General features: G+C 35.7%; 1 protein-coding gene across 1 annotated transcript in view; it reads right to left on the bottom strand.

Moving 5' to 3' along the window:
• The window catches only part of PALLD (palladin, cytoskeletal associated protein), a 194,601-nt gene that overhangs the window by 107,391 nt on the left and 59,287 nt on the right, over positions 1 to 27,923 (bottom strand). Inside the window, exons 2-9 of the mRNA XM_086746711.1 lie at positions 23,532 to 23,710; positions 21,177 to 21,243; positions 20,514 to 20,619; positions 19,494 to 19,568; positions 17,285 to 17,426; positions 16,945 to 16,968; positions 9,772 to 9,891; positions 8,661 to 9,003 (exon numbers count right to left, since the gene is read on the bottom strand). Coding sequence (XP_086602837.1) covers positions 8,661 to 9,003; positions 9,772 to 9,891; positions 16,945 to 16,968; positions 17,285 to 17,426; positions 19,494 to 19,568; positions 20,514 to 20,619; positions 21,177 to 21,243; positions 23,532 to 23,710 — 1,056 coding nt within the window. The remainder of the gene's footprint in view (positions 1 to 8,660; positions 9,004 to 9,771; positions 9,892 to 16,944; positions 16,969 to 17,284; positions 17,427 to 19,493; positions 19,569 to 20,513; positions 20,620 to 21,176; positions 21,244 to 23,531; positions 23,711 to 27,923) is intronic.

The following is a 27,923-nucleotide window of genomic DNA, read 5'->3' as shown; positions in this document are numbered from 1 at the left end:
CCCAACTACCATTCACATAATTATGTTTATGCCTACCACGGACTACTGAAGTGTCCATAATACTTCGAAGTTCATATTATCAAAAGGAACTTTATACCTGTATATTTATCTACCCTGACTCTACCGAACACATTTTCCAAACAAAATGAGTATTGGCAGAACTAGCTTTGGCCAGCACCTCTCTGTCTCTTAAACTGATATTTCTTGATCTTTCATTACAGTTCAGATCATACAGTTCATTACAGATCTATTTTGTACTCAGCAAAGAACATGCTAAAAAGTACTGTCAAAATCTGTACCAAAGGTACAAGCAGATTTCTAAAAGGCAAATTGTATTATGTAATATTAAACAACTTCCATGCCATGTCTTGGTTGAGTAAGGATTTCCAGTTTCTCATTTTGGATTAGAATACTAGAGTGCTGTATGCAGAGGTTTTTGTCATTTCTTGACAGATCTGGATGCCAAACGAAGTGTCACTGCAATCTTCTGTCCTATTGTTAAAAGCTCTGAGCCTGAACCAGAAGAGACCTTTCTCTAGAAAGTCACTCAGAAGGCAAAGATGACAGATATAGTATTATTGGTACTTTAAAAGCAAAGCAAACACAAAATGATGAACTCCATCTGTCTCAGACTTGAAGCTTCACCATCTACCTGCTACAAACAAAGTGAACAGTCCTGGATAATGGATTTGACTGCATAGAGGCAGAGCAAAACAAAGGCAGTGCAAAACAAAAACTACATCCCTTCTCGCCTCCCTACCTCCTTCTACCCAGCAAAAGATAATTTTTTACGTTTTCAAAATTATGTGTAGATTGGATAATTATGAGGTCAGAGATGAAACAATACCAAGGCAAATGTGGTCGTATGCAATTTTCAAAGCCCTGTAAATATGGAGTAAGCACATACGATGGGTTAATCTGTAAGGATTAGCATGCGGGGAAGTTTTAATCAGTTTGTTTGAGAACTCTGTCCTATGATACCGAGAGAATCCTTGAACATTTCTACTGGAACTCCCAATCCAAAAACCACACTGAGAATCTCTTAGAAAATGCTGCATATTAAAAAAACTGAACATGGATTTGCTTTGTTGATCATTTCCAAGCATTAAATCCATTCAGTTATTTCAGCAAGAAGGAAAGAAAAAAATCCAAAAACCAGAAATGTTTCAGAAGTCAAAATGTTTCATCTCATTGCTTTTATTTCACGATTATCATTAGATTACCATAAGCTGTTTGCAGATGAACGGTACAACATTTCCTCCTGTATTTTCTGGTTCAAAGGTGCATCATAAACTGCTGGCATAGTGATTTACTCAACCTTGTTACAGAAAAAAAACAAACTACCTCAAACGCTCAAATGCACAATCTTCCCGGCTCCCCCCAGCCCCAGTTTGCTAACTTTATTCTGTAACACTCTCTGGTTATTTATGCATTCGCAGCACTCCATATAGAGTCCTTCTAGAAGCCACTGAAAATTAAGAAGGTTCTTAGCACTTAGGCTGAACTTGCGGTCTGTATTTGTTTCCCAGAAAAAAGGCTACTCTTGGTACCTTGCGAGGAACTGGGGGTAACAGTTGCAAGAACGGTACGAGAGAGGCAACAGAGCTATGAAGCAACAGCTGGGCAGAGAAGAGAGGGAGAACCCTCCTGGAGGCACTAAAGATTTTTACAGACTTGCAGCATGTGTTTAACTAAAAACTTAAAATGCACAGACTGAAAAAAGTGGCTGAACCTGTGTCCATTTTCCTCCATTTCTCTGCTTATCCTGGATTACTTTCATTGTTAAAATACAAACCTTAAAAAACACAGAAGTCTTCTGTGCATATCATGCTGGTGGCACACAGACTACTGAAGTTTGGGGATGGAGTACACAAGACATATTTTATAACTGATTCAAGGATGTTTGGCTTTTCCTGTTAAAATGCTGATTAGCTTTTATGTAAGCAGGACGTACAGTTAGTTGCCTCCACCTACTGAAGGTCAGAAAACATCAATTCCAAAAGAAGAAAAAACCTAAAAAATACATTTCTCACCTACCTTTAACCTTATTGTTGTTGATATCCAGTGTTACAAAGAGAGCCAGACTCCTATTGCTGCAGATTTTAAAAGGCTTAAAGTTCATTTTCGATAACCCTTTAGCACTATGTTAACAAAGGCATCGGTAAAAAGGAAATTTCTCAGCAATAACTGCCACTGGTTTTGGATGATGCTATTCCTTGGTCTTGACTTAGCAATTAAAGTCACTGAAAGCAGAACACGCACAAAAAAATGACTGATTATTTTTATTTACAATTTCAAGTTACTATCTGTTCTTAGGTTTTCACTGAACTGGAGAAAAAAGTGAACATTCTACTGTCTGAGCAGGCTGCCTTTAACAGCACATCCTTTCAAGTTATTTTTGGCTATTTTGAGGCATACAAAAGAAATTGTTGACACATTTTCATGTGACTAAGTGTCTAAATGAGGAATCATGAAAGTCACAGAGATTAGAACTGTCTCATAAAACTGAACTTAGGATAATGTGAACAAACAGATCATTAATATGCAGCATCAGACCCATCTGATCAGTAGTTACAGAATTTTGAGGTGGAACTGAAATAGTTTTATATCTCTTCAAGTTCATGAAGTTTCATTAGAGCTGATATAACTTGATACAACTCAATTGTGGAATGTTCACACAAGTATTATGTATTTATACTTTTTTTTTTTAACATACTAAGTATAGACAATCCAGTATATACTTTTTTTTTTAACATACTAAGTATAAACAATCCAGTTTTCTCCATAAAATTGGGTATTTTTTCTCATAAGAAAAATGGTGCCTAAATTGTTTGCAGTTCTCTAGGAAAGAGTGATGCTTTTAGAAGTCTTCTTTTAGTTATAAGGATATATAGATAGCACGGCTTAAAGATTTGTAGGAAGATTTAGGATTTAGCGTAATTATAACTTGAAGAAAAGAGAATGATTTTTTTTTTGTTTAGTCCTATCTCTGGGTCTCCTTGCATACTTTTTTTAACAGGTAGCTGCCTCTACAGCTAGAGCATCCTACCTCATGTAATTTTTCATCTCTCCTATCTGCAATTATCAATCTAATATAACACAAAATGCTCAGAAACTTTGTTCCACTGATCTATTTTCTTTGGTAAAAACTAAACAACACTCCCTTCATTCTTTAAAACAGTGAGATACAGTGCATGATAAATAAATGTGACTTTCAACCTACATTTTGTAACACCTCCAATTTCCTCTCTTCTGTCTCCCAGTGATATCAGAGTTTTTCACAGTGATCTAAGATCACTAAGGAAGTCAACTAATATCTTGGTTTAAACTAACCTGATCTATTGCATTCAGTCCATAGGTGTGTCATGAGGCATTATAATACTTTTTGTTCCTTCTCAGGATTTGCAACTTTTGCATAAGAAAATAGATTGGGAAAATGGAGACAAAGCCCTGTTTCTTAGTATATTCTCTCATAAAGACTTCTCTATTTTTATATATTATTTGTTATTAGTAAGCCATAAATCCTAGTCTTAGTGCCATAAGCGCCTGCTGATAGCCACTGAAATGGACTTTCTTCGGAGAAGATTTCATTGGTTTATCTCTAATCCTGTTTAAAAAATAGTGGTGTGAAATAAAAGAGAGAAACAAAGGCACTACAAGTGAGCTGTTCATATATTAATTGTGAAAACAGATGTAAAAAATGCTCAGGACGTATACTATAATCAAGTGATTAACTTTGCGTGCAGTTATTCTGCTTTACATTTTAGCAAATTTTGTTAGCATTAGTTATTTCTACTACAGTAGAAAACATGTGCATATCAAAGTTTTATTGTTGGCAGACTTTATTAGCAAGATAAGGATCCAAAGGTCCTTATCAACCTTTAAAGAGCATAGCAGATGTATCTAACTCATAGACAAAACAAGTGTGTCACAGTTTTCCTATGCAGATTAGGATTGTCTTGTTCATTTTGAAGTAAAATGCTATGAATGTTTACAAATTTGAATTTTGTTCAGCCCTATGGAATATAGGAACCTCAATTATACATTACTTTACACCTTTTTTTTTTTCTATCAGAAAGTATTCTGGGGGATGCTAACCAGTGTTTTCTCTATAAAAGCACATATTTGTAATGTGACTTTTCACACTCAATTGAATCTTAAATTATTGCTTTTTGATTTAAATTATTCTTTATATAACTTCACAATTTTTTTTGTAAGAGCTGTTTTCTTTTTTATCTTTGCATTTCTGTAATGACGAAGCTTTCACTTCACACTTTTTTTTCTGTAGCAAATAAAGCTTGAGTATACACTGTACATATTTCTGATTCACAGTTCTAATTAAATACTAATAATACCTGCTTTTGTTTTTTAACTTAACTTTTGGAGAAATATAGAAAACCCACTATGACACAGTTCATTGTTGAATCACATAAAAGAGGCGGGGAATATCTTCCCCATAGTTGGGAAAGGCTCTGGTACTTTTTGTTTCATACAAATAACGACAGCAGAGCTCTACTCTGTGTGTCATTCAAACTATGCAAGAATGGTTTTCTGTTTGGGTCTTTTATCAGAAGATGCAATAACTTAAAAAAAAAAACCTTAAATAAATCAATGTTTAACATTCAAGGTGGGCATTTCTGTGGTCAGTCTATCCTAATTTAGACTCCTAAAGCAAATCACATTCATACAGATATGAGTAGAACTGGATGGAAAACACTTTTCCTACATCACGTCTTCTGATCGTTTCCAGAATGTTGTTGTTCTGCATAAGAACAAACGTGAAGCCTTCAAAGCTCCCAGCACAAGTGTCTGTTCTCTGGGCTTCAGTGGCCTGGGCTCTCTTAGGCAGACTAAGGACTTACACCTGACTTTTGTATTCCAAGGCATTAATCATTGGATTGTTGGCTACTCTCACATGTTCTTTTTCTATCCAGCTCTTCCTAATATAGTCTAAACAGTGAATTACTACTTGCATATATCAAATATAATTATTAAGAAAGTAATAATTTCATGCAGTATCTTTAAAACTCAATGCCTAGCAGGACAGGCATGACAAACATCATAGCATGAACATGACTAGGAGTACAAGTAAGTTCAACATGAAGCAAATTGCTAGCAGAAAGATCAAGTTAAGAATAATTTCACTGGTGAGTGAAAAATAGTGAAATAAACATTTTAATAAAGGGCATAAGAGAAATGCTGCTAATTTTGAAGGTGTCAAACATGTCACTTCCTACTCACCTCTTTTGAATTTATGTTAGTGAATTAACTATAGAAAGAAGGCTATCAATACCTACAGTTGCTCTCTGCATCTGCCAGGGAGAAGTATGGAAGAGAATGAATCCCACTAAGCTAATACTCTTTCTCATCGTTGTTTGTGACAGACTGGAATAACATACCAACACAAAGAGAATAAAACAGTAGCCATCTGAAGAGAAGCTCTCCAGTCAGAAAATTCTGGCACCGCACTGTAGTCACACTGAGTCTATGAACCTTGAACTGATGGCTTGTTACAAAGCCAACTGACATCACATAGGTAGCTACATCCAGTAACCAGATGAACACAATCTTCTTTTCTATTACTGCTTTAACAGGCACGTGGAAAAATAATAGTAATTCTAAGCCACTTGAACGGAAAGTTCTTCCTTTGAAACCCTGGACATGTTACATACAGTTCTACAGACCAGTGTCCTGCCTTTTTTGCAGATATTCAGACTGAGGATTGTAAGGGGTTTAAGGCAGCACTTTCACACACGAGCTACATACTGAAATTAGTCTTAACACTTCTTCGCTTAATTCTAAGAGATGCAAAGTATCTGAAGATACAATACATTTATGGGGACACTTCTGAAAGCTCATCTGTGCATTACACTAATATTGCCTGGAAAAGTCCAACGCATATTAATAACTCAATCTCCTCAAATAGGTCACAGCAGCAGAGATCAGAATTGCAGAAATCTGAGGTTTTTTGGTCTTGGTTCAACAGTTCTTCCTCTTTTATCTACATAAACTCATGTTGCAAACACGGCATGATAAAACCTTGTGCTTTTTAACCATATTTAGCATTATTGTCTTACAAATTCCATGTTAGCAAAATACCTGGTATTGACTGCTTTCCCAGTTGATTCCATATATACTTCTTCTAGAAAATTCTGTATATTATCACATTAAACTATTTTAAGTATTCTCAACACCAGACTGAGGCAACAACTAATGCTATGGCTTAAGGATTACTTAAGTGTCTGTAACCACAAACTGAGCATTTTGTAGGATTTTAAAAACACTTTTCAAGCCTGAAAACAACTACAGTAACTTTGTAGCATGCCAGCTCTTGCACTGGACTGAATTGGGGTAAATAATTATTTATAGGTGGCCGTCACAGCTGCATTGCCAAGGTGCAAACATGTTTCATAGTTCAAGAAGATACTGTCTCTCATTCTTGTTAAACTAAAAACATTAATAATAATAAAAAAACACCAAACCAAAACCAGTCCATCATTCCCAAACTCTTTGCAACTACTTTCACTGAACTATTTTCAGAGAGTTCACAGATAAACCTGTGAAGTAATTTATGAGTTAAGATAAGGTTGAAAAGAAAATAAAAGGTTCTTTAGGAAATTTAAAATCAGAGTCAGTGTTCGTCAAAAATAAAACTCACTAATGGTGCTCGGAAGCTTCAAGCTTTTGCATAGCCAATTTTACTTTAAATGTTTAAATATTTTTTTAAAAAAGGTTATAATAAACATGTTTGCTGTTATGTCATTGCTAATATATGCTGCTTCTATTATCAAATACTAATATGCTATGGACAGATACAACTCCATAGATGAGTTCTCTTCAACAGGATCACTCTCATAGCTGAGATAGCTACTTTACTACTCAGCTAATTTTAATGCAATTATTTGGTTAGCTTTGACTCAGGATGCAGTTTCCCAAATGCTGAAAGCTGATTTCAAGTCTCTGCAGACAGATATTTCTTTTCCTCCTCCTTATGCTATCACTATGCTTGGGAGCAAAATACTTGGCCGAGGGGAAGGCGAGATTTCAATTTCTAACAGCAGCATAGATTTACACTGGCTTTGGCCATGCAAAACAGGTATCCCGACTGCAGTCAAGATCAGTCTCTTGCACATCAAGTGTTGTTAATGGCAAAATATAGGACTCAAGTGCAATTGCACTAGCGATTCCAAGGTCATCAATTTGGACATCAGCCACCAAAAGGATTCTTGTAATAGCATCCCTCTTACATCATTGTATACAACGTTCACCTCTGTTTACATGTTGACTCTATGTTTAAAAACAAAACAAATTTTGCACAACTACCAGTGAACTTTATACAATGGGAAATCTATTATGCTGCCTTCTTTCCTTTATCTAGGGCAACCTCACTTCTGGGAAAGAAAGCTCTGGGGTGAAATTCGCTTTTTACTGCGCTGCTGAAACTGCTATCTCCTTTCTTCACAAATGGGTCTTGCAGCAGATGTGCTGGGTACAGGACCACCTGGCTCACTCCACATCACGTATCACCTGCAAGTTGCCATCCTCAGCAAACTCCCTTCCAGATATGTAATCACTAACATATATACTCCTCCACTCTGTCTTCCTACTTCTTCCACTCCTCCTTCTCTTCTATAGTCGTCAGAGAGTGCTTAGAATGACAAAGGGCAACAGAAAAATAAGTGGTGAATGCAGAAAGGGAATCCTTTTGACCTGCTGCCTCAAGCATGTCTTTTTGTGTACTTAAAATCAGCACATAATTGCTAAAAGAATAGCATTTTTATCTTTTGAAAATTATCCTGTGAAAACATATAATTAAGCAAGTGACCTTGCTAAGCTTGAAGACCATATTTTGTGCTTCTTCTTAAGCACATTTTTATAACTAATAATCCCTTCTGATAAATGATGCAAATGAAATAAAATGGCATTTTAGTTCCTTTGTCACACTCCAAAAATTCTTGAGGGAGATGGAAGAGAGGAGTTTGGGCAATGCTAAAATTAAGCTATAAGTTAACGGTCAGCACAAAATCACTCTTGCATAAGTAAGGTATCATCACTAACATAAGGTAAAAATGTTACTACAATTTTTTCCACTTATTTCTCTCTCCTCAAGCTTTTCATTTTCAGATTTTTAGTTGTAAAAGAGCCATTGTAACCTGGCTGACAGCAGAATGAGTTACATGTTATATATAAACATAATGTAAGAAATAATACAAACATTACACACCTGAATATCCGCTGACTACACAAAGGCAAGAACATTCAGAATAAATATAGCTAATCAGTGCTGAAACAGGAATAGCATGCAAGAATCTCAGGCTGCTATGACATTTAGGTACAGTGGCTAAGAATAAAAAGCATAGAGCAACAAACACTACCCTTACTTCTTTTTTTTTTTGTGACTTTCTCTTAAATCTTTCTACCGAATTTGGTATATATAATGTACTTTCCTTTGATGTAGCACTATAAGAAAGAACACAGTTACTCTTGTATTCAGCTCTTTAGGACATAAATCAGAGCAGTAAGAAGATTGTTCAAGGGACAGGCATAGTTATTGTCCATTATTTGTCTAACACTAAATTGCTCCAGGCAAAAATTTGCTTTCAACAAATACCAAGTTTATAGGTAAAAACCAAAAAAAACAACAACAAAAAAATACTCACAGCTTTGGTTTGGCAAGCACAGGTGGCGGCTCCTTTGTGGGTGAAAGCAAGACAGCTGGAGGTGGGGTGGATTTATCACAATTTGGTTTGTTGTTAATCATTCCATTTACTCCATGAATGGGATGGATGCCGTTTGTTTTTTTCTCAGGTGAATTGAGCTGTAGTTTAAGGGCTGTCATACCAGATCTCAACTCAGTGTTGTTTGCTTGATGGGTCTCTGTATGTTTCTTAGGAGGAAGCTCAAGAGAGCTAACTTCAACAGGAGGAAGTGGTGTGAAATGATGGAAATCATCACTGTTGGATTCTCTTGTCAGTGATTCATGACTAGAGCTTTCTGAGTTGGCTAGAAGAAATAAAAAGGAATGTCTCTCAGACAAGTCATAGACAAAGAACATGGTACATGGTACATACGTGCTGTATTTCCAGTTTGTTCTCTGCACATATTTTTCTAGACTTCCTGTTGCTGAATTAGATACACATCTGGCTATTCATTTTCTGACTTTGCCCCATGCAAAAGACACAATAAGGAACCTTATGGATGCCTCTAAATCTATTTCAGGAATCCAGCCACTAACTAAGATTGGCAAGCATGGACATCAACAGCTGAAACAGCATTTTCTCTTCCTGGAGTCTCAGCATCATTTAAGAAAAAATAATTTAAAAATGCTGAAGGATGTGTGTATACATGGCATGTTTGCAATGGCAGCTGGCTTAGTGCATTCCACAATATATGTGTAAACATACTAGAAAACTAAACATACCATGGCACAGTTTTTTATTTTACAAAAGGCATATCCATCTTTGTTAGCATAATTTCATCTGCTTTCATTTTGCCTCTGCTGCCATCTAGTCTGAGAACCCTAATGCTTAAAAATCTGCCAGGCTTGCTGCAGACATTTAAAAAAAATGTATTTTACATGAATAAAAAACATTAAACTAGGAAATGAGCCAATAAAAACCTTTAGTTTTCTTTATACAAATGCTCTGAGGTTGTCAAAACCACTGTCTTAGAGCAGCCCTTTTCTACAAGGGAAGCAGACTGATAACTTCACAGGTAAATTAATTATGTAAGATCTATGATTATATATTTCTCTTTCCCTTCGTCACATACCTGAGCAGACAATTAGTTGCGCACTGCTTGTTACTGAACCATGTTCATTTGTTGCTGTGCATGTGAAAAGTCCTGAATCTTCAGGAAAAGTTTCTGCAATTACAAGGGTACATATCTCTTCTGGAAATAAACAGAAAAATACACTGCATTATAAACTACTTAAAGGACCATGTAATGTTTTTGCATTATATATAAGAAGGACACCATAAAGTACTCCTTATACAAAGAAATGCAAGGAGAACTGCAGAAGAGCTTCCAACTTAAATGGCTTTAATGAAAATCTCTTTGTGTCTGAAACAAGTAAATTAACCAAGCTAAGGTTTCAAAAGGGGCTTGTCTAGAACAGTAATTTTGCATTCATAAGTCTGTGCAGTCATTTTACACATTCAATATCTTTATTTTTTTATGCAGGACAGTACTAATTAATACAAATCAGTGTGTTGGTTTCCATACACAATTAATACTTGCAAGTTCCTTTTGTATCTCTAAATAACACCACCAGTATGAATGTCATGTTATTCCATCTTACCCTTAAGTTTTCTGTATTTAATACATATCAGATCAAATCCCATTCCCAGCAAAACCAGAAAGTATTTTGTCATCACTTCCTATTAAGTTTTCTGTATAAACTGACCAGAATTAAAAACTCTGGATGCATAAATATCCACCTTATGCAGAAGATAATTTCTGTCTCTGTCTGCACAGCAGTGAGAAGGGAGAAATTGAAAATACAGAACAAAACAGCATCCCCAGAAACTCTTCAGAATGCTGTGACAGAGACGTATTCTGTATTTGAAATCTGTTCATTCTACTTCAAATGTTTATTCGACTACTATGCCATAGTATAGGCTTTGATTATGCCAGATCCTCAATCAGAAAACTTGTATGAAGGCTGGACTGTTCGTATTTCAGGTTGGGTCTCACAGTAATATTTTCTAAATCAATTCCATCCATTTATAATGGACACATTTAATTGTCTAGGTGTATTTTTTCCAGATTATTCAAAAAAGTAACTTATTTTATCTCTACTTGTAATAGTATTCTAATCTTTTTAAAAATTCAAAGTATAGCTAATCTAAATAATCCTAGTATTTACACAACATACCTAAATAATTTTAGACCTGGACAATGTTACATCGTGGGTTTCCTTAATTAATTAGGAGTTTCTTTTGCTGATGCTCATTTTCTAGTGTCAAAATCAAAGCAGAGAAGTTTTATAGAATTCAGTTTCATTAAAAAAAAAAGGCACATTTACACAGAATCTCACATATTATCACAAAATCAATGGGATAGAGCTAATAAAAACAAACTGAAAAGTGAGAAAAATATTTCAGACTCCAATAACTTTCACATGAAAATTATTCTGTTGAAGAGGTTCAGTAAGGTAAGCTTCAGTTCTTCTAGTTCAAAAAGGAAAACATTTTCTAATAGTTCTTTTTTTTTCTTTTTTCTTTCCTAATTTTCATTGTGGAATGGTGGACCACTGTCTTGTTTAGATGGGTACCCAAAAAAGTTATGGAATTTTTCCAGTTATAAATGACAATGAATCAAAAAACTTCCTGTACTGGAAATGGGCTAAAAATGAATAACTAAGTGTTTGGCACAGAGTTGTTTTTCAGACAGCAGAACATGCTTTTTTTATTTTTTTTTTTTGGCAACAAAACCAGTCATTCTGTGTAGCTGCAAGAGGCATGTCTGTTAATACTGTAGCACGTTGGATCTTATCTGACCCAGATGAAGATTAATGACTCATGAAAGGTCTTATCAGGAAAGTAATGGGTAACACAAGCTAGTTTTTGAACTACTGAGATCAGCTTTTTTTAGACTCTTGGTGTGTCGTAAGCAGTTGAAGCTATATTGTTAGCCACACGTGCATACTCCTGGATTGAACTGGCTCTGGGGATGCAATCTGATACATGCAGCATACTGGTTTCCTGTTCATTTAACAGCAGATTTCTGAAAGCTGGATATTTCAAGACTGCAAAAGAAAATCACTCCCGCCATGCTGAGAACTGCTGTTTGAATGAGGGCAAAGGTACTACAAAATATAACAACCAGCAGATTTCCTCTTTTCCAAACAGCAGAGCTAATTAATGCATAACCTTCATTCAGTTTTTTAAGTATGTTCAATGGTCGCATGAGAAGAGGTGATCTTTACTCTTCAGTGATAAAAGAATTCTAATGAATTGTACCATTATGTTGCTTGTTTACTGAAGCAGTATATTTGAAAATTATACAGGGTAAATTACAGTAATCCTTGCAAAAGAAATTTCAAGTAAATTAGTGGTGAAAATAATCAGAGTTTAAAACTCAGTCTTCTCAGCTGGATGAGCAAACCACAACACATTTGTTGTCAATCATGAGAAAACTGGCTAAACTGAAAACATAAAAAGCCCCTAAGAACTAATCAAAAGGCAGCTCGGGCAAAACGCATGTGTGAGCAACACATTGCCTCTGTCTTTATTCATTTTGCTCCGCTCAAACTAAGAATCACTGACTTCTAGGTCCCTGCTAAAAGGCTTACTACTGTGGAAAGCATAGAAATAAAATACTAATTTGACAAAAGAAATGTTCTTTAAAGATTTCCGTAACACACTGTGGATGCATACTGCTCTGAATCTTTTTCTAGCTTTACATCCTGACTTATGTAATTATTTTTCTTTCTATTACTGTGCTAAGTAGAATCTGATGATTTCAAGTAAATAATGTCTGTTCTACTTCCCGGCATTCATCAGCTGACAAATAATTTCATCACAAAAATGCGTTCCAGAAAGCAGCTCTGAAATGCTGTTCTCAGGGCCTTAAAACATATTTAACACTTGACTAAATGAATACAAAAGCATTCTGTTCACTGAAACATGTAAAATGCTTAGGCATGCAAGTACTTGACTATTTTGTCAGTTATTTAGAAAGAAAGATTACATTTTACAGAGTAATCCTTTCCCTTTGTGGTTCATGAGTCCCTTAGGAAGAATAATCTTTGATAAGACAGCAAACAGTTGCATTTTAACAAATTTAATCACTGTCAATGAGTTTACTTCAGAATATTATTATGTTTTGCATTAAAGGTAGAGTAGTTCTTGTATCTGCACCTTCATCTCCAAATGTGATCATTAGCTTCCTCCACTGTAACGCATATACACTCTTGGGAAATATCCACGTTCTTCTATTAGTAGTTGTTTGTTATGATGCAATGAACAGAGCTATTTCTACAGATGCAGGTTCAAAGCCGTAAGTTTTCTGCTACACAAAGACAGCAGGTAATCACAGTGGTTGTTTCCTGGCAAAAATCCAACCAAACACAACCTGCCATCTTGTAGACAACTTGTCTCTTGTTCGCCCTCTTGTTCCCCTAGCCATCAGGTGTTCAGCTCCCGTTTAATGGCAAAGCAATATACCCATCATGCAACTACTTCTCATTTAGGTATCTGCGCATCTTTTATATAAAGAGAATGGGGAAGTGTGAAAACAGAGAAGAACTGAATATGCAGAGTAGCATGATGGTCATACTGCAGACCTGTAGATGCCTTAACTTGTGATAACACAATGGAAAAAGTATTTAATTTACCTGTTTCTGATGATGACTATTGGATACACCTGTACCCAGTCAGGCAGCAGTTCTGACTTATTTAATACCCTTTATGCCACTCAATAAATGAAGAGACAGGTTTTTAAAAGATATATAGAACTGACTACATTTGAAGATACCTCAAATAGCACTTACAAAATACTGAGAAGAAAACTAAACAACAGCAAATGTGATTGTGGGCAATATAATAAGGTTTTAGGGTACAGAACCCAGGTTACAGCTTATGTAATCAATATCCAAGATGGCTGCTCTCTAGCTAGTTCAGCTACAATATATAGGAATACTGCTGTGACAGCATGGACTTCAGTCCCTAAAGCAGTGTTCAGGTTTGAGGAGAAATTGAGCCATTTCTCAGAGTCAAGGAGGAGTTTGTGCTAAAGCTTACAGTAAGGCAGTTACGATGCTGTAGATGCCTAAGCCAGCTACTTTGAAGTTGAGTCAAGTGTATACATCGAAGCTGAAATCAACATATTCAGCAACGTACTTATGATGATTAAGGTACCTCAATAAGCTTTAAATATTTACAAGTGAAGAGGAATAGCAGCAATTTTTAAAAAAATCACATAGTACAAAAAAGATCAGAGGTTTACTTTGAATTTGGAAGCATCAACAAGCAAGGACAGTTGTAGCAGTCAGGCTTAAGATGTGGTCATTGACAGGACCAAAATTCTGTAGGTATCTTGGGAGCGCAGAGTACAATTGAAAATGTAATTGACAAGCAAGAGTGCATAGGTTGATTAGGCCACATTTAGTGAAGGATAATTTTAGCCTATTTTCAGTTTTTCTCTTCATTTGGTATCTTGAGTTATAGCTCATTGGAGATTTGCTCTCTTCAAGCCCCTCTTTGCTGCTCAGCAGTGAAAGAGGCAGCCAGACTTAGTCATAATTCTGTTGTTTTCTCTAAAACTGCAAGAATCCAGCATGCATGCTGACCTGCTGAAGTTTCTGTGTTTTGAATTTAATTACCTATCAGAAAGCAGATTTTCTTGGTGTGGGGAGCCAGTAAGGATTTCTGTAACATTTGCCATATATTTTCAGTTTTCAAACATTACACAGAGATAGTGGGGGAGTCGTTGGGGGGGCGGGGGGGGCGGGGCAGGGATTTCTAAGGCAGTTACTTACTAGAGCTGAAACTCTGGAACACGGCAGCCAAACAGGGAACAAGAAAGTACAATTCAAGAGAAGTGATGGCTATCTTTTGAGATGTTTTTGATGAACATACACAGTATTGTGCTTAGGAAATAAAAGCATGCGTATGTGGCAATTCCCTGGCAATTTAAGAAAAATTACTTCATATACTTTTCTTCTTACATACCATTAGACAATTGTTTTAATGTAACTCAATACAGTTTGTGGCTGCCTCCAGACAGCTGAGTAATGGTCAAAATATCAACAGCTGGCAAATTACTCCATGGGATTTTTCATTCTCAGGCAGCCTGTTCTTTGAAGGATTCAATCAGTATAAAGTCAAAACGTCCAAGAAAGACAGAACAGGTAATTTGACAAACTGTGTTGCTGGCTTCAAGTAATCTGACTAGCTATTAATTCATACAGCAGTCTGGAGAGATTTGTGATGCAAACTGATTTCTGTCTAGACAGAAAAAGGAGTGCAAAACACATTAGGGTAGATAGAATGTACCCCAAAAAAGCAGCCAATCCCTCCCCCTTCCTTGCTTCTTAATTTCTTACCTGTGTGAGTTCATGAAACATTTAACTTTTCAATCATTAGCACTGACCTAGCAAAGGATAATCAATGTTTTTGAGCGCTATAATGTGTTTGTTGATGGTTGGACTTTGGTTGACAACTGACAACTAAAGTCACACCACAACTTGTTACAAGTTATATAAAACTCCATGGAAGTTGTAGACTTAGAAAAATGCTTAGAAATAGTCTCCATCTTTCAAAATTCTGAATACTTATCTAGCATAGGCCTGTTGGTTTCCCTATCAATCTTGCACACATATTCACCATCTGCACTGAATAGCAGTTGTGTGTTTGCTTATGAACAATTTCCTCTGAAGGTGGAATTAGAGTACTCTTAGAGTATGAATTGCATCACAAACCAGTACTGTACCTATTGTGGTTCTGGTACACACCCAGCCTCCTGTTGTAGAAATCCTTCATGACATTCTAAAAAACAGTGTTACTTATTACCAGTGTCACAACTAATACACAAAACACTGCTCATCATTTATGCGAAGAGGAAATATTTACATTTTGGCCAGTGTTTATTTACATTCCCTTTGCACGCACAGTCAATTCCTACCCAGATAAGCCAATAAGTGAATTTCAGTGGAGAGTAAGACACTGCACGTTATTTAATAGGGCTTAGTAGGAACTGCTACGTGCAGAAACCTTACAGGGATAGTACTCAGCTCAATGAATCCAGGGAGAACAAAACATCAAACTGAAACTCTGTCATAGGTTTTAGGTAGGAGGAAGGTGCTTATAAATATATATTACAACAGAATTATGAGCACGAAAAGAAAAAAAAACACAGACTGCTGTCAGGCGTTCACTATTGTTACGTCTATTAAACCGAAACAATACAGATACTAAAAGAGTACTTTGAGATGCCTTCCTGCTCTTGCCTTGCCAACTACCTTGGCAGTGGTATGTCATACTTTGATATTAAATAACTTTTCTGTACCTGTGAAAACTCAAGAAATGCACCTTTCATGTAAGGATCCACTCCCTAGTACTCTTTAGAAGGCTTCAGGTCTCCCTGTGGTAAAAGACTGACAATGCAACCCCTCAAAGTTTAAAATATGCCCCCATTGCTAAGGTCCTTCAATTCAAAGACACTCTTTGGGAATAACCAGGTCTCAGATAGAAAACTTTTCTGTTTTATCTTTCTACTCCATAATTAAAACTCTCTCCAAATTCAAGTATATTCAAGCACAACCAGCTACTCTCTTAAAGCAAGACTCGGACCGTATCACTGTCTTCTCTTCTACATGTTGCTTGACTTAGAAACATTAGAGAGAAGAACAAACACTCTCCGTCTTTTAGCATTCACTTACTATTCAAGAAGCTACCACAGCATATAATGATGTATAATGGGAAAATGAAGCAGCCAGAGAAAACCTGTAGTTGGAAAACACTTTATGCTTCCTGAAATTTAGAATTTTTATCTTGAGATAGGCTAGAAAAATTCAATGTGCCATTGTTTTTGAGGATCAGCTTTTACTTTCATTTAAAACACTTCACATCTGCCAAGCTAGGCTGGCAAAACTAGCATTTAGTGGTTGTGTGTTACGGAACTCTTATGAGTCCAATTTGGGTAATGGAATTTTGTGGGATTAATCCTCAGTGGCATGCAAATTGCTCATTTTCTGAGAATGAAGTTTGCTTGAAAGTTTTAAGCTGTGAGACTGTCCTTGCTGGTCTAAATGGGATTTACTGTTTAACTAATAAAGGAATTGATGTAAAGGACAGTGTAAGAGTATGGAAGGTGTGATAGAGAAACATTGTCTTTAAGGGGGTTTCATATTACCATACTCAGCAGAAACACTTTTCTATTTATGGCTTCAGTACAAAGAGCTAGTGAATCAAGAGATTATTTTTTTCATATGATTCTTACCAGGTTCTGTTGCAGATCGTGGCTCTGCGTATCACATCATAAGGAGGGGAAACAAACAAAAAAATGGTATTAGAGATTACATTATTAAACAACAGCATACTGAATGAACATATTATAGTGAACTACTGTAGACAAGCACAGAACCTGTGCAGACACTTTACGAAACAAGGAAGACTTAAATTGTCTGTTTGTAGCAGTAGTTCAATTATTACTTCTAGCCATTATAATCACTGAAGTGTGAGGAAGAGAGGACTCTATCCAAAACTAAATTCTGACAGACTAATTTAATGATCTTTCCCCACTCCATATCAAAAGTAGCCACTTCAGATTATTGCCTTACTTTTTTGGAGAATTCTGAAGTCTGGAGAATCTTGAATTTCAACACCCTGTCGAAACCACTTAACATGAATAGGAGGGGGTCCTCTGACCCTGCATTCCAATACCACGACTTGTCCCTCAGATGCTGTGGAGTTTTGTAGCTCCTGAAATATAACAATCATAATTAAAATGAACCAGGAGCATTTTACATCCTTAAAAATAGTCTTTTCTTCCCTTTGTATTGCAACTTGATTTTATTGTGCCATTACATTTTTGCAATAGACATTTTCTGTGAGCTGTATTTTCACTCTGATTAAATTTAATATATCAGTTATATAGACTTGAATAGGTTATTTTCAAAGACATTCTTAATATATCAAAGATAGAAAAGATGTAGAAGTATTTAATTCCTCAGACCATCACAAGCAGATAGTTGTAGTCTGACCTTTCATTTTTCAACCTTCTTCCACAAAGTGAAATGAAAATTCTGCAACTAGCTATGCATCGATTGACTTGGTCCTGAGTGAGTAGCCGTGCTGCTTTCAGGTCAACCTAGAATGCAGAGTTGCTTTTCCTCTAAGCCGTTCATAATGAACCACACAAAATTAGATGACACAAATATGATTAGGATATATTAGCTTGTGTATGGATAGCTTCTGAGACCATATTATGGATTTAATAAATTCTTATATACATGTGAAAAATTCAGGAAGAGTCTAAACCTTTGATGAAGAACTACAGTGAGGGAGGAGATGCACAGTACTTTAAATGATGTTATTGGAGATAGCCATTATTTTTGCCTTTGTAACCCATTTTAAGATTATAAATCAAAGAGGTTTTTTAACCTTACTGCCTTTTTCATTCCCTTTCCAGTTTATTAATAAAGTTTTAGGCCTTGATGCAGCAGAGCACTTGAAGTTAGGTCTAAGATCAGAGTTATCCCTAGTTCCTATTCATGTATCTCTAGTTAATCAAATACATAAGAATTTCGTTACATGGAATCTTTGGGCTGTCCCCTGAACTTTGTATAGAAAGGAATTTGTGTCAGGAAGCTGGATAAATATATTTTTTTGTGGTTCATATCTGGTTCATTTCTTTTGTACTTAAAGTTGCTTTGGTTTCGTATGTCCCAATTGGCTTAAGCCAGTTAATATTGGATTTCAGGGACAAAAGATATGAGGACTGGGAAGGAACAGTGGAGTTTTGATTGCTTTAGTAGTTTCCAAATGAGGGCTGCATTTCTCCTATTTCCCATGCTTTTTAGGAAGTTGCCTATCTCCCTACCTTGCAGTAACCACATTCTCTAACCCCTTGCATCTATTCACTCTCCTGTGATACCTGCAATATCAGTGCAGAATTTTGAGGGACAGAATCAGATCTTTCCTGACATGTGAGAGGGATATGATGGAGCCAGGTGAGACAGTTGGGGAGAACAGGGCTTACTCTTACTTATCTCTAGGCAAAACTACTTGCTGTTCCATATTAGCTTTTAGTCAGCTGTTTTTCTGAAGTAATAACCACAAATAACTTATTTTCTTCACTTTGACTTCAACGAATGGTGACTAAATAATAGTTACTGCTATGGAAATGATGGTTTGAAGGCAAAATAAGAATTATATTTTCAATTAAAGTTGTATTTTAGAAAATAGGGAAATATGCTGTCCTTTGCTGTTACCTAATTCCCAGTTCTACAGTTTGGGATGAGTGTGAACGTAAATATTGACTTAAATAATTACGTAAGATTTACTGAATAAAAGTTGCCCTTCTAGCAAGTCCATGCCTTACATTTTACAAGACATCCCAATGGAGAACATCTCAACTGCTTTTTTAACTAACATACTTGCATGGATTTTTTTTTTCTAAAATGAAGTAAAAAAGCCTGTGTTATTTGTTCTTATCAGCAGAAAATTATTGTGAATGAGGTCTTATAACGACTATGATGTGCAGTTGGTGCCTGCCTTATTTTATTTTACAAAGATTTCTCAATGGAGGACAGTCATGGGCACAAGACAAACACATACAGAATAATAATAAAATTCCACTAGGGACTTTAGTAGGGAAGAAGGCATAAGAACTTCATTGCTGCAGTGGAAAAGTATTTTCTTAGATAGTCATTAATACTGAAAAGGATAATGAAACGATCAAACATTCCTGTGTTAGAATATACCATTTTGATACTTCCTTCTGGGCTATAGGACTACAATATAAAAAACATGATAGATAAAACATACCTTTGTAAAAATGGGTGCAGAATAGATAGGCTTAGGTCCATCCACACGGTGCAGGTATGAAGTAGGGCTTTGAACCTGCAAAGCAATGCAACAATACTATAAAATGGAAAGAGTATTGGTTTCAATAATATGGCCTGCATATGTCTATGCAATAATGCAAACTCTCAGATACACGATCTTATTATGGTGTTCTCGTTTAGCACGCTTCTTGAGTGACATCACTATTTCACATCTGTTATATCTCTGAAATAAAAATGCAAGCTTTAAAGGCTTCTATACTTCCCATGAGAATTTTGTATCCAACTGTCTTTGCCTTGAAGTATTTTGAGAGTTTGACTTCTGTTAATATCATTCAAATCTTTTGCACTGAAGCATTTCTCTCTCTTATTATATCCTTTGGCTAATGTAGTAATAAATAAATCAAGGTACCTAAAAGCTTATCAAGGTTAGCCAAAGGAAAGGAAAAGAATTTACCCTGTACAGTCTAACAGAGATTTTATTTTATTTCTACTTTATGATTTATATGCAAACTCTAAGTCATACACAGTGACATTCAAACTTAGTATATGAACACCGATTTTCTACATTTAATTTCTAGAGAGTAAAATTTAATTTTCTCTAAAAGGCCCAGAGAAATTACAGCAATACTTACTTTACTAACAACATCTAAAACTTTTGCTAAAAAATACTGTAGGCATTCACTTGTATTACATTATTTTGCAATTGGATCAAGTCACTATTAAGTGATATAGCCTGTAATTTTCATCATCACCAGATCTGTCAGCTGCTCATGTGCTGTGTTGATACACACGGTGTAAGAATCCATATGTATATTTACTTTTATGCTCCAATCACTAGATATATACTTAATTTTTAAAAATCATCATTCTTAATATAACAACGTAAATTTTTACTTCAATAATATAATTCCTCAAAATGACAGAGTTTTTCAGGACTTATAAATTTTGAAATAAAATTTAAAATACTTTTACAAATTTAAAAATTGGTGTCTAAAAATACCTGCTGACTGGGCACAGAGATAGGCTGAATTACAGCTGTGGTGACTCCAGACTTTGGTGTAGAAGATCCTATTGTCAAGGAAACTGAGGTGGTTTTCTTTTGGGCCCTGAAAAATAAGAAAAGAGCAAACACTTTATAAAATCTGAAATCGGAATATATTAGTTTGTAACCACCTTGAAAGCCACCTTGTATTTTCTACATCTTTAAATATGTCATTTTCAGTTGAAGACATCGACATTGGAGGAAGTTTGAGTAGAACACAATCTTTGGCTAATTTATACTTTCACACCCAATAAAAAGTACTGATTTAAGACACAAACTAAAACGTATTTTGTTTCTTTAATTGTAGGCCTCTCCATGTTTTTTTGGAGGCACAGGGCAAGGGGATTACAAATGAAGACTTGGTTAACTTAAAGTTACTCCTGAATACGAAAAGTTGATATCAACGAAAGTATTGTCAGGGTAGGGCTAGACTTCTCTGACAGGACAAGAACATTGAAACAATCTACAGTTACAATACTACACATTTATATCACATGAGAGAAGAAGAAAAGACAAGACATACCCCAGATGCTTATTCAGATCTAAAACTACCAACGATTTTCCAGTGCCCCTTATTAGTAAGAATATTTGCACAGCTTTGGTTCTACTTTGCACACTTACTGTGGCATAGCTCCAGATTTTGATTTGAAAATTGAACTTTCACTCTCTGAATCTGTGGAACTGGCACCTGGAAAAGAAAGTATTTTCAATAATCTCACATCTTTTCCTGATTTATTTAATGTTTACATTCCAAAGAAAAAACTGTGCTATTTTTGCATTTCACTTGAAGAGCTGAGAACTCTCTGTAATAAAAGCTGATAAAAGATTGTAACTATGTACTTAGGCAGTTACAGAAATCATAACCATGCCAATTTAATTGCAAACTGCTTTCCCTAGATTCTTAGCTGTCCTCCTTCATATTGAAGCAAATATGGCCAAAAAAGAAAAAAAAATGCTAACTGCTACTACTCTACTGGAAATGTATAATTTTATTTACTTGAATGTTAAAGCTTAAAGCTTAAGCAGACACAGATAAGAAATCTTCAACCTTAAAGTAAGAGCAACAATATAGCAAGAATTTTTCAGACTAAACTTGCTACTCAAGATCTCAACAGTTCAGACTATTTATATAATCTATACATAACATTTACGTAGTGGTATTTCTTGCCAATGGAAGTCCTGATATAATGTATGTGTTTGGCAATACCCTGAAGTCACTTAAAGAAAAAAAGATGAAAGCATTTATTCCCTTTGTCTTAGTTTTTCCTGACAACTGGTGCTTCACACAACATTTATTCTAGACATGGTTGCAGTACGTACTATTCCTTAAAGGATTTGTGCATACATATGCATATCTATATTTGTAATAAAAATCATAAGCAATTAATAATCAGTATGCATTGTATAGTGTAGACTGATTCTAGGGAAACAGAGATTGGACCAAGGAACTGACGTATCTTATTCATTTACAAAGTTTAGACTACAAAAATCAAAGCAACAAGTAGCACAGGAAAGGTAAAAAGAGAGAAGCAATGTCAAGTGAGCAAAGTGGGTCTACGTGAAAGTATTTCTCCTGAGCAAAGGATAATCAGGTCTTGAGTGGCTGGGCCTGCTGCACAGAAGAAAGTACGAGGTGTCAGTGTCATCAAGACGATTAATGTACAGAGCAATGTTTATGTGACAATCTAGTTTCCTTAAAGATCACAGAGGAGGGGCCTAATGACTTGTAGAATTCTCCCTCTTTCAAAGTTACATGTTGTAAAACTTCAAAACAGCACTTCGACATAGTAAGGCTTTGACAGATCTGAAAAAAAGGATTGTTTTATTCACTGTATGTCTCTACCTACCTGTTTCTTTTTTACTGTTGCTTCTGTTATTATAACTTCACACAGTATTATATATTTGTACTGTACCTGAGTGTTACTGAAATTATGCTTACTTCTGTAAAGAAAAGTCTTACTAGAACCCATAAGATTCAGAAAAGTCTTGGGGATTTTGCTATTATATTCCAATGTGGGATAAGAAAGTTCTGAGAATAAGAAACATAATGAAATAAATCCTATAAATGCACATCTGTCATGATTTAGCTACTTTATAGTGAAAAGTTTATTGCTTTATTAATGAAAAGCTATTTAAAGGTTTTGGTATGGTATTATTCAGATTTTTTAATGAGTATTTCTTATATTAATTTGTTTTATGCTTTCAATTAATGATTTAACTTAATTTTAATGAGTTACAAAATTGGTAAAAGAATATATATTATCAGTATGTTTGAAAGATGCATGAATCAAAATAAAAATCAGTATTCAATTAATACAATCTGCCTAAAATACAGTCCTCCACTAAAAAAATTAATATAATAATTTTACTCATGGTCAAGTCATTAACTTTCCTCAGAGAAAATAATACTTGAATTATGACTAATTTTGAAGTAAAGAAATATTTTTACAATTGCTAGCAGTTGATTCTGGACACAACTAGTATTAACTTTTAACCCGTCTTAAAGTCAGTGTACCAAATATGAAGAATTACAATACATTTACCCGTGACTGAAGAAGACTCATTTAGGGCAGCCACATTTAATTGCACTGGGAGGAGGTTCAGAACTGAGACAGAGATTACTGCTATCGTGAAAATCTTTGTTGGTTACCACCAGTGAAATCTTTGATTTACAGAGGGTACTGTGTAAAAGCTAACCATATGCCAAAAGCTCTGCTTGTTCCTCTTTTTTCCACTCTTTGTCTTACTTGTACCCTAAATAAATAGCAATCTACCCACTGATTCTTGGGACATTCCTTGAAATACCTGAATTGACATGACGTGATGGTCACAGTGTGTTGTATTAAAGGGAAGCAGAGGAACAACATAAAAATACCACCAAAGCAAATCTAATCTTAACCCACAGAACCAAAAGTAAACTTCAGTTTAGTTATCTTTTCCTGTACGTATCAAGTATCTTATTGTTTCACTTCTTACCTTCAATGAATATTTCAGCTGATGTACTGTCTGAACCAATGGAATTTGAAGCCAGACAAGTATAGCGTCCAGTATCGTCTTCAAAGGCTTCTGCTATAATTAGTGAATGAAGTCCTCCACTTCCAGAACGGATCTGAATGTCAGGGGTATTCTGGAGTTCTTTTCCTTCACAGAACCATCTGCAGCCCACACACATATAGAAAGACAAAGAAAAAAAGAACATAAGAGTTTGGTTCAGGCTCATTGCACACAAGAAGACTGTTGCAAAAATCTAAATTGCTACTGAAATCAGCACATGGTGCTTTGAAGTGTTTAATGGCATTCACAAAGAAATAACTTGCTGGAATAAGCTTCATTTAAAAGGTAGTGAGACATTTCTGAATGCTAAGAAAATTGTACACACCTACAATTTAAAGCTATACCCTGTCCTGTCTTGGATGTTTTAGAATTAATGTTTTAACAGAATTAATGTTTTCTGTATGTCTTATGTACTGACTTGCTTTGACCACAGTGTAATCCATTTCAATTTACCTTTCTACTACTCTCTTCTTCCTAATACTCACCAATTCCCCAACACAGGATGTTTGATTTTTGTCTGTCATGCCCAGTCACCTTAATATAATCCCATGATATAGGTTCCACATCGCTAAACTTTAAATAAGTTTACTCCTGCCTCAGATCAGGAACATAAACTGGTTTCCTAGCCCCCTATTTTTATATATGTATATAATACATGTTCTCCTATCTAAAAGGTATGCCCAATGAATGGGTTTAGGTACAAGCAAAACAGACACTTATCTGGAGTGACTTATTATTAAGTAAAAGCACAGCCTATTTTGTTTATGTTGGATCAGTCAAGCATTTTCCCAGTGCAGGCTGCCTGAAGAGCAAGTCCATGTTCTCAGTCTGCATGGCTTCCATGAAGATATCAGCTCCCATCCTTTTTCTGCTTGAATCACCCATATCAGCTAGTTCTGTTCTCATAGGCTACTCCCTGATTTATCCATATCTCTAGCAGCCCAGCAAGTATGAGAAGTGGATAATTCTTTTTGTACAGAGGCTGCTATGCATTTTTCAAGGGATGGTAGATTGGTGAGTCACTAAAGGAAAATCATTAGGGAACAGCCTTCCTGCCATTCTCAAATTTTCACTGTGTCCTGAAAACAGATTTTGCCAAGTCTTTCTGAGCTGCAGTCCTATAAACTCACTCTAATCACTCTTCCTTCCCTTCCTCTCATCCCATAATCCTGATCTGTGCTTTTCCTCTTCTTCCTCTGCCACCCCAGAACTCAAATCTTGCTGTGGTGCGAATAAAGACAAAATGAGTGATTCTTGACAGCAAGCTTCAAAAGGGATCTTGCATTCTCTTCCTTTCATACACTTTCAGTTTCCTACTGTAGTGAGGATTTAAAAAAAAAAATATATAACCATGGAAATTTATGGGGACTCAATTCAAATTAAAAGATGACAATATTTTCAAAAATAATCTTAAAGACTTAAAATCTGCTACCAAAAAAAATTTGATATTTTTCCTTTAGTTTGTACGTGAGAGAATTTTTGCAGTTACATTCCAGTAATACTTCAGAATTGAACTTTTTTCCCCCCTCCCTATCAGATGACTTTCCCCTGCTGCCCAAAACCAAAGAAACCCCAAGGAGTTACAGAACCGCCACCTATTTAGGTGAAGTATGCAACACTACAGGATGACAGATACCACACAATAACAGGCAGTGAGGAGTCTTTAGAAAGACTACTTTAGAACTGCCTCGCTTTTATTGCTTTTTTCTTATTAATAAACTACTTGCAATTAACAGAAATAAAAAATACATTACCAAACTTTCTTCTGAAAGTATCAGACTGTAAAACTTGAAATTTCATGCTTATTTCAGAATGCAGAGTTAAGAAACCTAACTGATATACCCATAAGACAGTTCCCCTTAGTAAAACCCAGTGGGCAGTCTCTTTATAAATAATAGATCTTTCATTCCCAAAGGCAAAAAATCTTGATAGCTGCATTAAAACCATATGTAATTGTCTTCTGTAATTAAAAGACTAAGAAGTTCCTTTTCTGTCTTCTGTTGTGCCCAGACAGCGCACACAAAGTATAAGTTCTGAAAGGAACTAACAAACTTCCATTTGTTTACTCAGTAGACCCCTTTGGCCTACTTTTACAACTGTTAGGCTTGGAGACAAATCTATTCTGTCAGCTCGACTGCCAAAATTAACATTTCTCTTCCCCCTCTTCCCCTCCTTTCCTCTCTTGTCACAGGTCCTCCCTTCTCCCATTGTGAGGACCTCTGCTACCATTTCTACTTATTAGACCTTCAGAGTCCTAACCTCTGTGCAGCCCTTCCTAAGTTACATTTTAAACGATATGCACAAGAGAGAGGTTAATTCAATTTCTAGACAATCACAGACAAGAGCCTGTAATACGAGGCTCTACTTAACCATTAGTCCTATTTTTCTTTCCTTTACAGAAACATTCTGCAAAGGAGAAAACCTCTCCTCCAAGCCTAATTATTTTCTCAGATAGATCCTGTTTTTGTTTCATGCAAACTGTATGGCTTTCTACTGTCTCCCAGATTTCATGCTCACAAAATGTTTAAGAGACTGTGATAAGCATCTGAACCTAAAATAAAAAATCTATTTACATTTTTTTGCCAGACAATGTTTAGTAAGTAAACATACACAGACACAGCCATACATACATAGAGACAGCCAGCCTCAAGTAGCGGGAGCTAATCTGGAACATTTATCGGGACTGAGACTCGTTGCATCACATCAGTGATGTACCACTGAAAACGAGTCCTAACCTGCTGTATCAGACATTGTCTGCCACAGAGAAAAACACATAAGCAAGCAATTCAATATAAAATTACCCCAGCAATCATTAAGGTGATGTTTGACGACTGGGAAACAGGCCTGGTGTTGGACTGCAGTGTTTATTGTGGAAAGAAGAATCCACCTTTGCAATGGGCAAAAGCAGAGTTATTTGAAATGAAGAATATTGGAATAGATTTAGTTATATTCTCTTTCTTTTTCTAATTGTTTTTTTTTTCTTGTGTATCTACATGGTGATAGAAGGAGAGAATTAATTAAGGTGGATTTGTTTTGGAGGTTACAGCAAATTAAGTGAATTAAAAAATACTCAGTTGAAATACTTATCCTGCAATAACTTGTCAGTCACCAGTTCAGTTCAAGAGAGTTTGGGCATTAAAAAAAGAGCACAACACAGACTGAATTTTAGTTTTCCATCTTTTATATATTATGGGCTATTATAGAGCACGAAACTGCTATCTACAGGCCCCATCAGCCTTGCTGCTGTTACATTTGGAATAGTCATGGTAAGAGGATTTTCTGCTCCTAAGGACTGAAAAAAATTCAACGACAAATCTTTGAAGCATTCCCTCTTTCTACAGAGGGATCACCAAAGCAAGCAACAAATCACTATCAAAGAAAGACTGAGCCAAAGAAACCAGAAAGACTCATAGCGAGACAAAGAAAAACAGCCACAAAGTAAGTCTTACAAGAAAATTCCAGCTAACTAGGGCAGCATTAATTCATGTCCAGTCTATTCCAGCCTACTGATCCTCTTGGGAATAAGAGGATTACTATCTAGTTGTGAGAAGGCAGTAATGCTTCTGGAGAGCCAAAAAACCCCAAACCGAACTAAAACCGAAAGACACCGAGAGTAACACAGAGGCACAAATGCACTACAGATGCTTTGCGAAGAAGATAATTCCTTGTATAGAGAACATTGGTTTAAAAATACATCTATTTCACAGGTTCTGGATACCGAAAGTGATCTATTCATTTCCCTATCCCTTTGTTGCAAGTTCTCAATATCATATAAAGCGTGCAGATAGAAACAAAACAGGCAGAGAGACCAAGAAAAGGTTTTGCCTGTGTGTGTGTATCAGTCCAGAGAATAACAACTCAAGCTTGCTGCCTAGGTGCATTCCTGCGGGCCATGATAGCGTTCATACATGTTTGTAGAGAACTGTCCCCTTGAAAGAGAACAGAAACTACTGCTACCAAAAAAAAAAAAAAAAAAAAAAAAAAAAGAAAAAAATATAAATTTTATGTAACTGGAGTGAATTTTATTAGTCATGAAGCATCTTGACAAATTTCATATTACACTGCATTTCTCTGTTCTTTCCTACTTTCTTCTTCATTCTCTTTCCTCCATTTCTCTTCCTGCCTGCATTTCCACTGTACCACTCTGCTTTGCCTTTTCTCCAGCTATGCACCCTTTTCACCTACATTGTATCTACTGTATGTTAAAATGATAGCAATTAAGTATTTAATGCAGACACTGAAATGCAATCACTAGACTGAAAAGTCAATACTCCAAGGAAGCAAACCAGAGGTATTTCGGCAGCAGGGGAACAA

Source organism: Chlamydotis macqueenii, chromosome 4 (genome assembly GCF_036417535.1).
Source record: "Chlamydotis macqueenii isolate bChlMac1 chromosome 4, bChlMac1.mat, whole genome shotgun sequence".
Taxonomy (NCBI): Eukaryota; Metazoa; Chordata; class Aves; order Otidiformes; family Otididae; genus Chlamydotis; species Chlamydotis macqueenii.
Note: the sequence above shows the minus strand (reverse complement) of the source record. Positions and strands in the feature narration are given on the sequence as shown.